The following is a 16,944-nucleotide window of genomic DNA, read 5'->3' as shown; positions in this document are numbered from 1 at the left end:
ATTCTACACTAATGAAAGCTTAGACTAGACTGAGGTTTATGCTATGTGATAAGTACAAAGAAATCCTTTGCACACTCAAGAAGGGAAGCATCACTTTTATTTGGGCCAGCCAGCCTTCACACTTGGTGAGTCAGTTCCCCAGTCTGGCTCAAGAACACTGGGAGGGGTAAAGGAGAAGCTCTTTCTGTCCCGACAGAGGTAGGCCATGTGAGGCTGCTCGGGACTGTAGAGGAGGCTGGTGTGGCTGGGGGTCAGCGACACAGCGCAATGATGGAGGGTGAGGCTGGAAGAGGTCTGCGCCACATGGGAAGCCATCAGATGAGACGTCATCAGATGGGTGCTTTGGGAAGATCACACTCGTGGCAAACAGAGGGGAAGGTGAGTGCCAGGCAGAGTGTTCAGAGCGCAGAAGTCAGGCAGCAGTGGGCATTTTCCTGTCCTGTTTTTAGTATATGTGACTTAGCATAAATGAAACAACATTGTCAATGTGTTGCAGATCTGAACAAAAAATCTGGTCCCCCCTGGTGACAGAGGAAGGGAAACGTCATCCGTACAAGATGAATTTAGCCTCTGAACCCCAAGTAAGTACTTGTTCACCGTTGCCACTGCTCCTGTCTTGTCTTCCTTTGACACAACTGTTTGGCCTGCCCTGGGGGCCTGGGCCAAGGTCAGGAGAGCCCTCCACAGACAACCCTGGGACCTGGCTCTTGTTCACTTCTTCCCGTAAGGGAACACGGGAGGAAAGAGCTGGAAAGCCCCAAGGCAGTGACGCCAGGGCCAGGGCTGGACACAGAGTGTAGGAAGCGATACAGGAAGCGGGTGGAAGCTTTCCTGTGCAGAATAGGGTGGCAGGACTGCATGAAATAAAGGAGCTGGCTCAGCTCACTGCGGATTTCAGATACATGTGAATCATACCAGGCATGAAAATCAGTGTGGGTCCTGAGGCCTAGAACCTGGAGGGGAATCAGAATCGTAACCCTGCCTCTCCTCCCCAGACCCCACTCTCTTGTTTCCATGAGCCTTGCAACGGAAATCTCCATTTTTGTTTCACTGAGACCCTAAAATCGCTAAAATAAAGTCACTTCAGACTGAAACTGCTAGGCGGTCAGTGCACAATTTGTCAGCCGAATAGAATTTCCGAGGACAGTAAACTGTCTAAAGATCCCATATTTGTAAACAAATCGATTGTAAGTGATTTTCTTTCTTTCTTCCTTAATTGCATCTTCTAAATTATCTACAATGAATGGGATGGGTATTCTTTTGAAATAAGGGGAGGGGTACCTGGCTGGCTCAGTCGGTTAAGTGTCTAACTGTTGGTTTCGCTCAGGTCATGATCATTCAGCTTTGTGAGCTCAAGCCCCTCATCGGGCTCTGTACTGACAGCACAAAGCCTGCTTGGGATCCTCTCTCTCTACCTGTCCCCTACTGATGCTGTCTCTGTCTCTCTCAAAATAAATAACTAAACTTAAAAAAAAAAGTGGAAAAAACTTAAGAATGTTTAGAACATTTTTGTAAAATTCCTTGTGCCTGACCTACTTTTTACAAAGTGTGTATCTTGGATAAATTAATGAATTATTAATAACAAGTTAATAGGGGCTCCCAGCTGAGTCAGTGGAACATGTGACTCCTGATCTCAGCGTTGTAAATTCAAGCCCCATGTTGGGTGTAGAGATTACTTGATTTAAAATCTTAAAAAATAAATAATAAGTAAATTGAGAATGGATTTTGAAAACTTCTCTTACGCTGATGTGTGATTGTTATACATTTAACCCCAGCTGAAGATTTGAACTTTAATTTTTGTTCCTAAAAAAATTTGGGACACAACTTACTTTTTATGATGAATCAAGATACGATAAAAAGCACATAACTAGATCTCCTTTATACATGACAGAAGCTTCTATGAAAATGAACTCACAAAGTATGTTGGTGTGAATAAATGGTTGTTTGTAAGTCATGTTTTCTCAAAGGTATCCATTAAAATTTCTGAAATGTAGGCATACAGCATTTTTTTCATTAATATAATAAAAATCATACTCAAGAAATCCTAAGAGTTACATCAAGGACAATTTTGAATCTGGCATTTCAGAACTGGCATGAACATGTTCAGCTCCTATAAGGAAAGCTCATAAAATGGCACTCAGTTGTAAACTAGCAGTTGTAAAAAAGTTAATTTTTTAAGTTTATTTATTTATTTTTAGCAATCTTTATACTCAACATGGGGTTCGAACTCATGACCCTGAGATCGAGAGTTGCATGTTCTTCCTACCGAGCCAGCCAGACTCCGCGTGCAAACTAATTTTAAATGTGCCACTGTTAATTCCAATTTCCCAAGGCGTTCTTAGCCACTTCACTGAATTTACTATAAGTGTTAAGTTCTAATGTGCTAAGTTGTGACATATTTTATAATACGTAAGAAATGGTTTTGTTCTGATTTGGTCTACCTAAAATTTTACTTTTCACTTACATAAGGGAATACTTCCATTTCAGTTATACTTTTTATATCTTATGCTTGAATTTTCATCGTTAAGCCTATAGTCTGGTTCCTGTATTAGTATTTTGAAGGTAGTTCTCTTCAAAAAAAAATTTAAAAAGTTCTCTGATGCTTTAACACCTAACTTGAGTATATTTTTCTTTTGATTCAGTAATTCTTTGTTCCTATGAAAAACTTCCCACTCTCCTTTTCCCAAAACCTTTCACTTCCAGTCATTCTAAAATAAAAGAATGAGTAAGAACAGAGTTCATCTATAATTAAAAGATCTGTTAGTTCATGTAATGCCAGCCACCACCCCGGCTTATCTGAGGTCAGGGTAGTCACACACCTAGTTTATATTTCCTCATTATTCAGTTTCCTTGGAGACTGATAAATACAAAGCCCAAACAATTACATCATCCATTCCAGAGGCAGGCCCTGAATTAACCGCCTGACTTCTGGAAAGACCAGTATTCACATGGGGTTAGAGATACTCCTTTTAAGTACAAAACGGATGTATTCTCAGAAGATTCTCTATAAAGTGAAAAAGGAGAACGTCCAACAGGAATAATTTTCTATTGACTCTCCATTCTAATTGGAAATGTGTGTCTGGGGAGGGAGAAGGGACCGGACACTGACTGAATGTCTGCTTTGTGGCAGTCACTGTCGTTGGTACACTGATAGGTCATACCAAGTGCTTGTGAGAGAAAGCTTTACTTACTTCCATGTAAAGATGAGAAATGGCCTCAGAGAGGTATAACTTGCCCAAAGCCAGAGAGGAAATGATGGGAAAAATGGAGCCAAAACAGAAAAATAGGAATCTTCCTTGGCGCTCAGCATCCTGTGCTGCTCCTTGGAATTGCTGTGGAGACGGAGGTGACGACGGAATTGCGTCCCTGGCTGCAGCTGTGGGTCTGTCCTGCAGTGCTGTAGGGCAGCCACTGATGTGGGCCAAAGTCCCAGGCCACCAACCATCTGCAAGTCCCCTGCTGTTAACGACTATGTATTATTCCTCATGGTAGTTGTGCCATAAGATTTACTTAACCATGCTTTGATTACTGATTTAAAGTCATTTTTTTTTTTTTTGGTTTATTTTGAGGGGAAGAGAGAGAGTGAAAGTGAGCGAGGTAGGGGCGAGAGAGAGGGAAACAGGATCTGAAGCGGGCTCTGCACTGACAGCAGAGGGCCCAGTGCAGGGCTCTAACTCATGAGCTGTGAGATTGTGACCTGAGCCAAAGTTGGCCTGAGCCACCCGGGTATCCCTGCTAAAGTCATTTTCTTAACTAGTTATACTTCCCCTTTTGTGAATGATCTGTGTGTACTTAGCTTTTGTCCAGTGTGGACAAAGTCCACTCAGTGTAACTTATACATTAAAACCTCACTGGTTCTGACTTGTCGAAGAGAAGCCTATCTGAATAGTGAAAAATCTCAATCATAAAACTATTTTCTTTTTGTCTTTTATTTTTAATCAGTACCCAGTGAGGGGCGCCTAGGTGGTTCAGTCAGGTGAGAGTCTGACTTCAGCTCAGGCCGTGATCTCACAGTTTGTGAGTCTGAGCCCTGCATCAGCTGTCAGCACAGAGCCTGCTTCAGATCCTCTGTCCCCCTCTCTCTGCCCCTCCCCTGCTTGTGTGCACATGCTCACGCTCTCTCTCTCTCTCTCTCAGTACACAGTGAATTAAATTGTTACTTTTCATTGTAATGTATTCTAAGAAAGCGTGAAAGACAACGTTTCAGTGAAAGATTAAGAAAAAAAAAAGCAACAGACAGAAGACTGGAAGGAAATCTTTTGGGATCAGTTCTTCTGGGCCTGAGTGTTAAGAAGGGGACCAGCGTTCAGGAAGGTTCTATGTTGGGGAACACAGAAAATACGATGCATGTTGAGTTTAGTAGCTGCACAGAGCATGCTATCGGGTGGGTCCAGGACATTCGTGCAGAAAGCACCTTCCTGATTGAGTTGTCAGAAAAATCATGATTTTTAAAACCAGGAATGTTAGTTTAGAAAGTTTGCAGGGGTGGGGGGGGGGGTTGTTTGCAAAGAAGCAATGAGCTCTGGAGCTGTAGGAATTATCCTTGGCTCCTGGCAGTCCAGGGAAGGGGTGGAGGGCACTGTCTCAAATTACAGAAAGAGGGGGGGATGAGCCCAGAGGAGATCAAAGTCCTCTCCGTCAGCTCCCCCCAGGCACCGCCCCTGTAACAGGTATCGCCTAGCCTTCCATCTGGGCAGCCTTGTCCTTCTAGAGAAACTGCAGATCCTGAACTCCCTTTACCCCTTCCTGCTGGAGCCCTGAACCACCTCTGCCTCCTCAGCAGCTGCTTTGCCCGGTGGCCCCGTGGGCTTCTTATCTTGCTTGTCTAATCCCCTCAGTTCTAGGAAGTTTGTCTCTACCTTTTATCATCTCCTGCTCTGCACTGACCCAGGCCCCAAGAGCCTGCCTGTTCTCCTCCTTGTACCGTAATCCCTTTGGAATGTACTCTGAAAGGGAGTTTCAGCCCAAGCTTGGATCATGACAGCCCAAGGCATCTAGAGGTGTTATGCCCAGGGGGTGCCTAGCAGCAGATTAGGCTTTGACTGGGCCTACAGGGAGAACAAGGTGGAGCTGGCATGTGAAACCCACATGCCCAGCTGGAGATTTACCCCGGTCGGTCGGTCGGTCGGTCGGTGGGTCCGTTGCCTGCGTGTCTGGTGGGCATGTCAGAGCCCCTCAGTTGAAGTTTGGTGTTGAACCAGGGCTACCACAGCTCAACAGAACACCTTTCTTTCTGGCACTCAGCCTGCAGTGTCTCTCGGGGGTGTGCACTGATCTCCTCTGATCTCTGCCTACAGGAGGTCCCACACATAGGGAGTGCCCACAACCGGAGTGCCGTGCCCTTTACCGCCTCACCGGCCACCAGCTCTGCCCCCAGGGTCATCACAAACCAGTACAACAATCCAGCTGGCCTCTATTCCTCTGAAAACATCTCCAACTTCAACAACGCCTTGGAGTCCAAGACAGCAGCCAGCGGGCAAGAGACAAATGGCAGAGCGTAAGTAGGCCCTTGGATCCCCCCACAGGCCAGTCCTGGAAAAGGCTGCGCATGGCAGGACCAGGTTCATCCAGACAGGTGGGAAGAGGTTGAGCCACCAACCCAGAGAGAAAACCGTCTACTTTAGCACTGTTCTTTCTGCATTCATTTTCCATTATCTCTGAAAAAGGGGCAAATACCACCTGCCGTATAGGGTTGTTGTGAACATAAGAAGTAACATGTAAAGCGTCTGGTACCATATCTGGCACAAACTAATCAATTATTCACCAAGACTGACATTGTTATTTCCCTGATTTCTCTGGTCATCGTCATCTTCTCAGTGAGCATATTCCCTCTTTGACAGCCCTACTGATTCCTGAGATATTTTTGTTTGTTTTGAGAGAGAGAGAGAGAGAGAGAGAGAGAATGAATATCCCAAGTAGGCTCTGCACTGGCAGCACAGAGCCCGACGCAGAGCTCGAACTCACGAACCATGAGATCACGACCTGAGCCGCAATCAAGAGTCAGACACTCCACTGAATGAGCCACCCAGGTGCCCCCCTGAGATATTCTTTAGTATTTATAGTTTGGGGTTTCTGCTTGTGTTCACCATCTCATCTGAACAAAGGATGAGTACTTCATGATGAAATGTTTGGGAACCAGCGTCTGCTTTTTTCCCTACAGTGGCCCACTGGAAATAATAGAAGTTTGTGAGGATATAAATGTGTGTCTGTTGGAACCGGTTCTGATCTGGGGCAGACACAGGGGAGAGGAGGGCTGCAGGTGGACAGGGTAGAGAGTTCTAAGGAAACAGCTTTCTCAGGGCTGGGGAGGCCTGTCCCCTCCTGTCACCAATCTCAGTTTTTATCCAGAGTATCCTCTGTCTTCCCAGCATAGGAGGCCCAGTGTCCGCTCCATCCTGGACTCTTTGAAGATGAATCTGGAAACACTGGGGATACTGCAACCCACAGCAAAGGAACTGGGTTTGAGGATGGAGAATAGGAGGTGGGACCAGTTCTCTCTCTGTGGGTTAAAAGGGGACAGACTAGGTCCCAAGTTGCCACCTCCCATGCCCAAATGTGGCAGGGAAGATAAGGACCTGAGGGCAGAGCTCAGAGTGCAGACAAAGGGAGCAGAGTGGCCTGTAAGCAGCTGGATGTGCAGCAGCCCAGAGTGGTTCCAGCAGCTCTGCTCATTAATTAATTCCTGCTAATTAATTTCACTGAAACAGAAGCTCTCAGAAAGCCTCTTTTTATCTGAAACCCCCTGATTTAAAAAAAATTGTTTTTTATTAAAAACAATTTTTTTAATGTTTATTTCGTTTTGAGAGAGAGTGAAACACAGAGTGTGAGTGGGGGAGGGTCAGAGAGAGAGAGAGAGAGAGAGAGAGAGAGAGAGAGAAAGAATCTGAAGTGGGGTCCAGGCTGTGAGCTGTCAGCACAGAGCCCGACGCGGGGCTCGAACTCACAGACTATGAGATTATGACCTGAACCAAAGTCGGCCACTTCACCGACTGAGCCACCCATGTGCCCCCCCCCCAATTTTTTTTAATGTTTCTATTTTTGAGAGAGAGAGAGAGAGACAGAGTATGAGCAGGGGAGGGGCAGAGGGAGAGAGGGAGACACAGAATCCGAAGCAGGCTCCAAACTCTGAGCTGTCAGCGCAGAGCCTGACGTGGGGCTTGAACTCACAGAGTTGTGAGATCATGACCCGAGCTGAAGTCGGACACTTAACCAACAGAGCCACCCAGGTGCCCCTGAAACCCCCTGATTTATAAATGTTGGTGACAGTTACATTTGTTGGAAAATACCATGTGATCCAAACCTTGTCCAATCTCTGAGGATCTTTCCCACTTAGAATCCTCAGTTCTTACATTAGCCCTAAAGCCCATTTTGCTGTTCAGTTTCTTCCCAATTTACCTTTAACAAGAGTCTGCTCGGCTCTTAGAGTGAGTAAATTGCAGACCCGTTGCTTCAGAGGCAGGTTAGGTGAGAGTTAAGGCATGAGAGTTTCCAGACTACTTAACTGTTCGGAAAGGGCTGTCATGGGGATCCCTCTCAAGGGCTCCTTGGTCCTACCGTGCATATAGCCCCCCTCTCCCTGCAAAGGGAGATGGACATTACTAGGTAGCCACTGCATGCAAGTCCCTGTGCCCAGCGCCAAAAGGCTCTGCGATTTCCTTTTAAGTTTCTTAGTGTCTAGTAGGGGAGACTTTTTGCCAGATGCCTTTGGCTTTACAAGATGTTCAAGGTTATTGACGTTTATTGTAGTAACTGAGGCAAAGTGGCTACTAGTGTCTTCTTCCCCCAAATTCTGATTCCTGCAGTGCCTTCAAGCCAGTTGCTTGAGGTGATGATGTCCTTCAAAGTGACTACAGGGGAATTTGGAGGTATCTGAGAAAGAGCGCCGTGCCGGGCCCCCCGAGCTTTCCACAGACACACCCTGAAGGGAATCTTGCTTTCATGCAGCTCCATTGGGAGCCGAGTGACAGGAAAACCAAGGGCCATGATCCCTGTTCTTTGCTGCTTTGGTGCTGGTGGAGGCTGAGAACGTGACCTCTTTTACTGTCCTAGAGTGGAATGTTCTGCGATCTGGATTTAATAACCCAGGAAATGACACATCCTTAATTGAAAGAGCTGCTATGCATTGGGAGAAATATGTGCCTGGGAAGTATTTTTAGTATGGCCTTGGCGGTTATTCCTTCATTAATGTCTTCTTTCTCCTTTCATGCTCCCTGCCTGCTCTCCGCCTCCAATCTGAAACAATTAAGTCTGAAACTGGACACTTGCAAGCCTTTCCTCCAGCCCCCGTCCCCTGGCTGCAGCAGGCTCTGAGTCTTGTACCAAGAATCTCCTTCGAGATTTTCTCCGCATAGGGGGCCGAGCTTCTGCCTCATCTCAAACTCTTTGAAGATGAATCCAGAAACAGTGGGAATACCAGCAGCCTGTGGCAAAGACGGTGACCGAAAGGGCCATGCTGCCTGTCGTGGGGCTCTGCTTACTAGCCTGCTTCTAGAGCAGCCACTTGTGCATTCTCAGAGAAGGATTGTCCTGCATACCCAGCAGCCTCGGGGTAACTTGCTTGCTCAGTCAGCAGAAGTCCCAGGCACTCACTCACCCCCACTGTTTAGTCTGTAAAATTCAGAGGTTCCACAATTGGCTCTCTTCATACTTTGTGTCTGAGGTCATCACTGATTCCCTGGGGCTCACTCTGAGTTTCTTTGTCCCATGCACTTCAAAGCAGCCTAGTGTGTGTGTGGCTCAGTGTCTCACAGGGCGTCCTAGGGCCGTGTCCCCACGTGATGATACAGACCACTTTGCTGCTTCCAAACTAAACTAGGATGGAGGGCGAGAGGGCACCATCCGCCGCCTGTGCTCTCAGCGCACACACAGCTGACTGGGAGAGCCTTTAGGTCTGTTCAGCCTAACACTCATTTATTGAGTGCCTTCTGTGTACCAGGTGGGTGGAGGAAATGTTGCTGTGTTCAAACGAAAGCTTTCACCTGCCTTCCGACCTCTTTCAACTGATTTTAGGGGCTATAGCCATTTTCTGGTGATTCAGAGCCTGTATTTCCTTGTAGATGTGATGCCGCTTAATACTTTCCCAAAGGTACAGGCTTCGTAGATAGAGGGCCCTTGAATTCCAACTGAGCTTCTTAGGCAGACCATGTAACCTCTCTGAGACTCAGCCCCCCATCTCTCAGGTGTGTGTAATACACCTAAATGACCTACCTCACCAGGAGGCTATTCAGAGAATGCGCTGAGGTGTGCAAATAGCACCCAGAACAGCACCTGGCCTCTGGCAGGTGCTCAGTGAATGCCAGTTATTCCTGATTTCACTGCCCATGAGGACTCCATACGCATCACTTCTGAGTACTGGGGCCTCCAGAAGAGCAGAAGCATGCAGATAAACATTATGGAGAAGATTTTGCTGTGACTTATGGTAGACTTCTTTCTTTCCAGCATTTGGCTTCAGTCCTGCCAACCAGCACCATTCATCACCTTCCTGATGGAGTGGTGGCCTCTTCATGGAATGATTGGTTGGGCTCCCTTCACCAACACAGTAGTCCAAGCATACTAACTCTTCCAACTTGTGTTCTCAGGAGATCTCCCCATATACTCACGAGGCCTGTATCTAAGCAGGTGCAGGGGGAATAAAGGGATGCATTGTTCTCTATTCAGATGATATCAGAGGGATGGTATTAATCCTGACGCGTTCACAGCTGGATGGGAAGAAAATCTCTATCATGAAGGTGGCTGTTTGCCACCTAGCTAAACTTGCCCGTGGCCCACAGAAAATTGGCTCGGGAGTCTGGAGTCCTCTCCTGGTGCCCATAATTACTCCTCTGGTTTCTTATTACAGGTCCAACATCCAGGCCTTTGAAGACTAAAACGTAGGGAGCATTCTGGCTAGGCTCCTTTTCCAAAAATGATTATGTAGGGTTTCTCAGTACTGCATTTTTTGGTGAACAGTGGGGTAACCAAGTTGAGGCATCTCAGACATGAAGAGTTTTTCTGAGTCAACCTGCATCCTTCACCCCCACTTACATAAATAGCAAGCACTAAAAATCTATGTCTACATCATTTCCAATTAACGCTTAACTTCCATCATGTGGGGAAACGTAATTAAACTGTTTATCTTAATTGTAGATTCGCATGCAGTTATAGGAAATAATAGAGGTCCTCTATACCCTTTACCCCGTCCCCTTCAGTGGTACCACCTTGAAAACTATATAGTACAGTATCAAAACTGAAATGTTGGCATTGATACGGGCAAGAGAGAGGATTTCCATCACCACAGGGATCTCTCATGTCACCTCTTATGGCCACACCCAACTCCTCCCACCCTCCTTAACCTCTGGTAACCCCCTAATCTGCTATCTGCTATCTGTTATTTCAAGAACGTTATATTGATGGAATCATATAAGATGTGACTTTTTGGAATTGGCTTTTGTTTTTTTTTAACTTAGCATCATTCACTGGAGATTTATTTGATTTATTCAGGTTGTACCAATAGTAACTTTTTTTTTTTCCTGTTCTAAGGATTTTTTTTTTCATTGTAGTAAAAATGCTTAAAATATACCATCTTACGGGCACCTGGCTGGCTCAGTCTTGATCTCAGGGTTGTGAGTTCAAGCCCATGTTGGGTATAGAGATTACTTAAAAATAAATCTTAAAAATAAAAATAAAATCTATCATCTTAACCATTTTTTAAGTGTATAGGACTGGTAACTATACGCACATCTCTGTGCAACAGATCTCTAGAACTTTTTCTTGCAAAACAAATTCTGTATCCATTGAACAACCCTGCTCTTCCCTTCCTGCACTGTTTCTAAGAGTGAGTATTTTAGGTACCTCATATAAGTAGAATTACGCAGCTATCTATTGCATTGTGACTGGTTTATGTCACTCAGCATAATGTCATCAAGATTAATCCATGTTGCAGCATGTGACGGTTGCTTTTTTTTTTTAAGGCTCAGTAATCTTCCACCGTCTGTCTGTACCACACTTTGATTATCCACTCATCTGTCAATGGGCATTTACGTTGCTTCCACCCCTCAGCTATTGTGAATAATGTTGCAATGACCGTGAGTGTGCAAATATCGTTTTGAGATCCTGATTTTCTTTTGGCTAGATACCCAAAAACAGGATTTCTGGGTCATATGGTAATTTTCTTTTTTATTTTTTGAGGAACCTCCATAGTGTTTTCCACAGCACTGTGCTATTTTGCATTGTCACCAACAGTGCACAGGGTTCCAGTTTCTCCATCCTTACCAACATTTGTGGTTCTTTTGGGTCTTGGTTTTTGGTTTCGTTTTGGATGGTTGTTTTTTTGTTTTTGTGTGTGTGTGTGTGTTTTGGCAGCAGCTATTCTATATAAAAGTAGCAGCAACTTTTCATATTGTTGCTGGCCAGTATGTATCTTCTTGGAGAAATGTGTATTCACACCCTTTGCTCATTTTAAAAATCAGGTTATTTGGGTTTTTTGTCATGGAGTTGTAGGAGTCCTTTACATACTCTGGATAGTAACCCCTTATCAAATATATGGTTTGCAAATATTTTTCCCATTCCACAGATTGCCTCTTCACTCTGTTAATTGCTTCTTTTGGTGTTTAGAAGTTTGTTCTTAAAAAGTTTAAATACTCCCACTTGTCTAATTTTGATTTTGTTGCCCGTGCCTTTGGTGTTAATTCAAGAAATCATTTCCAAGACTAATGTCAGAAAGCTTTACCTCTATGTATTCTTCTAGGATTTTTATGATTTTAAGCCTTTCATTAAGTCTTTAGTCAATTTTTTAGCTGATTTATTTATGGTGAGATAAAGGTCCATTTTCATTCTTTTATATACAGATACCCAGTTTTCTCAAACCATTTATTGAAGAGACAATCCTTTCTGCATTGTGTATTCTTGGCATCCTTATCAAAGATCATTTTTACCCTATTTGCCAGGGTTTTTTTCTGGGCTCTGTATTTTCTTCCATTGATCTGTATGTCTGTCTTTATGCAAGTACCACACTGTTTTGGTTGCTGTAGCTTTTATATTATGTTTTGACATCAGGAAATGTGATACCTCTGGTTTTGCTTTACTTTCTCAAGATTGTGTTGGCTGTTTGGGGTCCCGTTAAGATTTTATATGAATTTTAGGATGCTTTTTTCTATTTCCACAAAAAAAACAAAAAAAACCGTCGAATTTTTGATAGGGCTCGCACTGAATCTGTAGATTGCTTTCAGTAACGTGGACATTTAAAAATTTTTTAAAGTAATCTCTACACCCAATGTGGGGCTCAAATTTACAACCCCAAGATTAAGAGTCACATGCTCTACTGACTAAGCCAGCTGGGTGCCCCTGGACGTTTTAACATTATTAATCCTTCCAGTCCATAAACATGGATATCTTTCCATTTATTTGTGTCCTCTTTGATTTTTTTCATCAGTGTTTTATAGTTTTCAGTGTACAAGTCTTCATCTCTTTGGTTAAGTTTATTCCCAAAGATTTTATTCTTTTGATGCTATTGTAAATGGGATTGTTTTTTAATTTTCTTTGTGGATTGTTCATTGTCAGTGTATAGAAACACAGTTGATTTTTGTGTGTTGATTTTGTGTCCTGCAGCTTTGCTGAATTCCTTCATTCTAACAATGTTTCAATGTTTTTATTTGTGGAAATAAAAATTTTTTTATTGTGGAAAATCTTTAAGATTTTCTACATATAAGATCATTTATAAACAGGTAAGTTTACTCTTCCTTTCCAATTTGAATAATTTTTATTCCTTTTCTTGCCTAATTGCTTAGGCTAAGACTTCTAGTACTATGTTGAATAGAAGTGGTAAGAGTAGATATTGGGGCGTCTTGGGTGCCTCAGTTTGTTGAGCAACCAACCAGCTCAGGTCATGATCTCACAGTTCATGGGTTCAAGCCCCATGTTGGGCTCTGTGCTGACAGCTCAGAGCTTAGTGCCTGCTTTGGATTCTGTGTCTCCCTCTCTCTCTGTTCCTCCCCTATTTGTGCTCTCTCTTTTTCTCTCAAAAATAAATAAACATTTTAAAAAATTTAAAAAAGAAGAGTAGATATCCTTGTCTTATTCCTGATCTTAGAGGAAAAACTTTCAATTTTTTACCAGTTAAGTATGATGTTAGGTGTGGTCTTGGCATACATGGCTTTTATTATGTTGAAGTAATTTCTTTCTATTTCTGATTTGCTTAGTGTTTTTATCATGAAAATATGTTGAGTTTTATCAATTTTTTTTTTAACTATTGAGATGCTCTTGTGGTTTCTGTCTTCTGTTCCATTAATGAAGTGTATTAGATTGATTTTTTTTAACAAGACTTTTTTTTCTTTTAAGTTTATTTACTTATTTTGAGAGAGAAAGAGAGAGAGTGCAAGAGGGGTCGGGGCACAGAGAGAGAATCCCAAGCAGGCTCCGCACTGTCAGCGCAGAGCCCAAACTCACAAATCGGGAGATCATGACCTGAGCCGAAACCAAGAGTCAGACGCTTAATCAACTGAGCCATCTAGGTGTCCCTACATTGATTGATTTTTGTATGTTGAGTCATCTTTGCATTCTAGAAATAAATCCAACTTAGTCATGGCGTATAGTCATTTTAATGTGCTGTTGAATTCCATTTACTGAGGATTTTGCATCAATGCTCATTGAGAATAATGGTCTGTAGTTTTATTTTTCTGTGGTACCTTTGTCTGGTTTTGGTTTCAGGGTAATGCTGGCCTCATAGAATGAGTTTGGAAGTGTTCCCTCCTCTTGAGTTATTTGGAATTGGTGTCAATTCTTCTTTAACTGTTTGGTAGATTTCTCCAGTGAAGCCATCTAGTCCTGAGTTTTTTGTTGTTGAGAGATTTTTGATTACTGAGTCAACCTTGTTATTTTATTATAGGTCTGTCCAGGTTTTTTCCTTTCATGACTCCATCTTGTTAGGTTGTATGTTTCTAGGAGTTATCTGTTTCTTCTAGCTTATCCAGTTTGTGCATATTGTTCATAAAGATCTCTTAAGATCCTTTTTATTTCTGTCATATTCATTGTAATGCCTCTTCTTTCATTTCTGATTTTTTTGTTATTTTGGTCTTCCCTCTTTTTCTTAGTCTAGCTAAGAGTTTGTCAGTTTTGTTGATGTTTATTTTTTTTAATTTATTTTTTAATGTTTATTTTTGAGAGACAGAGTGTGAGCGGGAGAGGGGCAGAGAGAGACAGACAGAATCTGAAGCAGGCTCCAGGCTCTAAGCTGTCAGCACAGAGCCCAGTGCTGGGCTCAAACCCACAAACCATGACATCATGACATGAGCTGAAGTTGGACACTCAGCCTACTGAGCCACCAAGGCACCCCTAATTTTTTTTTTTAAGTTTATTTATTTTTGAAAGAGACAGAGTGCAAGTGGGGGAGGGGCAGAGGGAGAAGGAGACAGAATCTGAAGCAGGCTCCAGGCTCTGAGCTGTCAGCACTCACAAACTGTGAGATTGTGACCTGAGCCGAAGTTGGATGCTTAACTGACTGAGCCACCCAGGTGCCCCAATTTTGTTGATCTTAAAACAAAACAAAACAAAACAAAAAAACACAAACTCTTAGTTTTGTTGATGGTTTTCCATTGTTTTTCTCTCCACTATTTTGTTTATTTGTGCTCTGCTCTTTATTTATTCCTTCCTTCTGCTAACTTTGGCTTTAGTTCTTTTCTTCTTCCTTGAGATATAAAGTTTGCTTACTTGAGATCTCTCTTCTTTTTTTAATTAGGTATTTATAGCTATAAAGTCCCTTCTCAGCTTGCCACATCCCATAAGTTTTGGTATGTTATTTTTTCATTTTCTTTTTTTAAGATGTACTTTTATTATTTATTTATATTTTTTGCTGATTTTTAAAAAAGTTTATCCATTTTGAAAGAGAGTAAGTGGATTGGGGCAGAAAGAAAGGGGGACAGAGGATCCAAAGCAGGCTCTGTGCTGACAGCAGAGAGCATGATGCAGGCTCGAACTCACAAATTTGTGAGATTATGACCTGAGCTGAAGTCTGACTCTTAACCGACTGAACCACCCAAGTGCCTCATGTTTTTCATTTTCATTTGTCTCAATATTTTCTAATTTCCCTTGTGATTTCTTCTTTGTCCCATTGGTTATTCAGGAGTGTATTGTTTAATTTCCACATATTTGTAAATTTTCCGGTTTTCCTTCTGCTCTTGATTTCTTGTTTCATTCCATCATGGTCAGAAAAGATACTTGATGATTTCAGTCTTCCTAAATTTAAGACTTTAAATTTTTTCTCATGCTTTGTGGCCTAACACAAGTTCTGTCTTGGAGAATATTCCACGTGCACTTGAGCAGAATGAGTATTCTGCTGTTGTTGGATGGAGTGTTTTATAGTCTGTCACAGTCCAGTCTACAGTGTGATTCAAAACCTGTGTCTCCTTATTGATCTTCTGTCTGATCGCTGTATCCTAATTTGTTTTTATTCCGTGGTACAGATGGACCACAGTTTAACCATTCACCCAGTGAAGAACATCTGGGTTGTGTCTGTTTTTCTGCTGTTATAAATAAAGCTGCTATAAATATAAATTATAAAAATTTATAAATAAATTTTTATTTATTTTTGAGAGAGAGAGACAGAGTGTGAGCAGGGGAGGGGCAGAGAGAGAGGGAGACCCAGAATCTGAAGCAGGGCCTAGGTCCTGAGCTGTCAGTACAGATCCCAGCGTGGGGCTCAAACTCACAAACCGCGAGATCATGACCTGAGCCAAAGTCAGACGTTCAACTGACTAAGCCACCCAGGCGCCCCCAAAGCTACTATAAACATTTGTGAACAGGTTTTTGGGCAACCATAAATTTTTAGCTCTTTGGGAGAAATGCCCAGGAGTGCAGTTGCTGGATCATAAGGTAATTAGTTACATGTTTCATTTTATAGAAACTGCTAAACTGTTTTTTGTACAGTGTACCATTTTACATTCCTACTCACGATGTCTGAATAATCAAGTTTCTCCATATCCTCTCTAACTTTAGGTATTGTCACTATTTTTTATTTTAGCCATTCTCGTAGGTGTGTAGTAATATCTCATTCTGCTTTTAATTTGTACTTTCCTCATGGGTAAAGATGTCAGACATCTTTTCATGGGCTTATTTGCCATCAGTATACTCTCCAGTCCTTTTTTCAATATCCAGTTTCAGATCCCATCCTATTTCTCAGCCTTAGTTGCTTTTTCAGAAGCTGCCATCCTCTAGGGAAGAGGGACAGTGCGCCCAACGGGGCCAAAGAGCAAACATCAGAAGGACGGACAGTTTACCGATGCAGATGGATAGGTCTATGGGTCTGTGCGCAAGCAGGTTGTAACCTGTGGGTGACAGAGCTCTGTGCTACCCAGCCCGCCAGGCCACCTCCCAGCAGCGGCTCTCAGCAGTCTTTCTCAGCAAATCTAACCACTTTGTCTTTAGGGCTGAAGCCACTCCTCTAAGTGCAAGTGAGTTGTGCCAATGACATTTACTCCCTCATTGCCCACCCACCCTCCCACCCACTGTGTAATTCGTTCACGTTCCCTCTTAAAAAGAAAACAGGCGTCTGGGTAATTATAGGGGTAATCCTCCCCAGGTTACCTCTCCCTCTCCTCTTTCTCTCCCTTTCCCAGTCAGCCTCCCGGTGGGGGGCAGGCGGCACTCGGGGTGCTCGGGTCCCCAGCTGGAAGCAGAGTCAGTCACATCAGTGAAGCTCAGAGATTGAGGGAAGGTCAAAACGGACGTAGAAAGACGCATCAGCTGGTCACCTGCACTGGCTGCCGTGCAGGGAAGGGAAGCCAGCCACCGGCCCTGTCCACTGCTGCCGGTCCCTGCCTTTGTCTCTCCCCCTCCCGCCCACTGGGGACCGTGGGAGCCCCCCATCCCCCAGGCAGGTGATGGGCCACCTTGAGGAGTGGTCTTTTTTTTTAAATAGTTTCATGAAGTTGGGGGTTTTTTTTTGTTTTTTTGTTTTTAAATTTAAACCCAACT

At 43.3% G+C, this 16,944-nt stretch overlaps 1 protein-coding gene across 1 annotated transcript in view; it reads left to right on the top strand.

Annotated features, from left to right (window-relative positions):
* PDLIM1 (PDZ and LIM domain 1) overlaps positions 1-16,944 on the top strand; it is a 48,706-nt gene that overhangs the window by 18,187 nt on the left and 13,575 nt on the right. The window contains exons 3-4 of the mRNA XM_049645493.1: positions 497-581; positions 5,298-5,497. Coding sequence (XP_049501450.1) covers positions 497-581; positions 5,298-5,497 — 285 coding nt within the window. The remainder of the gene's footprint in view (positions 1-496; positions 582-5,297; positions 5,498-16,944) is intronic.

The sequence above is a fragment of the Panthera uncia genome, chromosome D2 (genome assembly GCF_023721935.1).
Source record: "Panthera uncia isolate 11264 chromosome D2, Puncia_PCG_1.0, whole genome shotgun sequence".
Lineage (NCBI taxonomy): Eukaryota > Metazoa > Chordata > Mammalia > Carnivora > Felidae > Panthera > Panthera uncia.
This window is presented reverse-complemented; position numbering and strand designations above follow the sequence as displayed.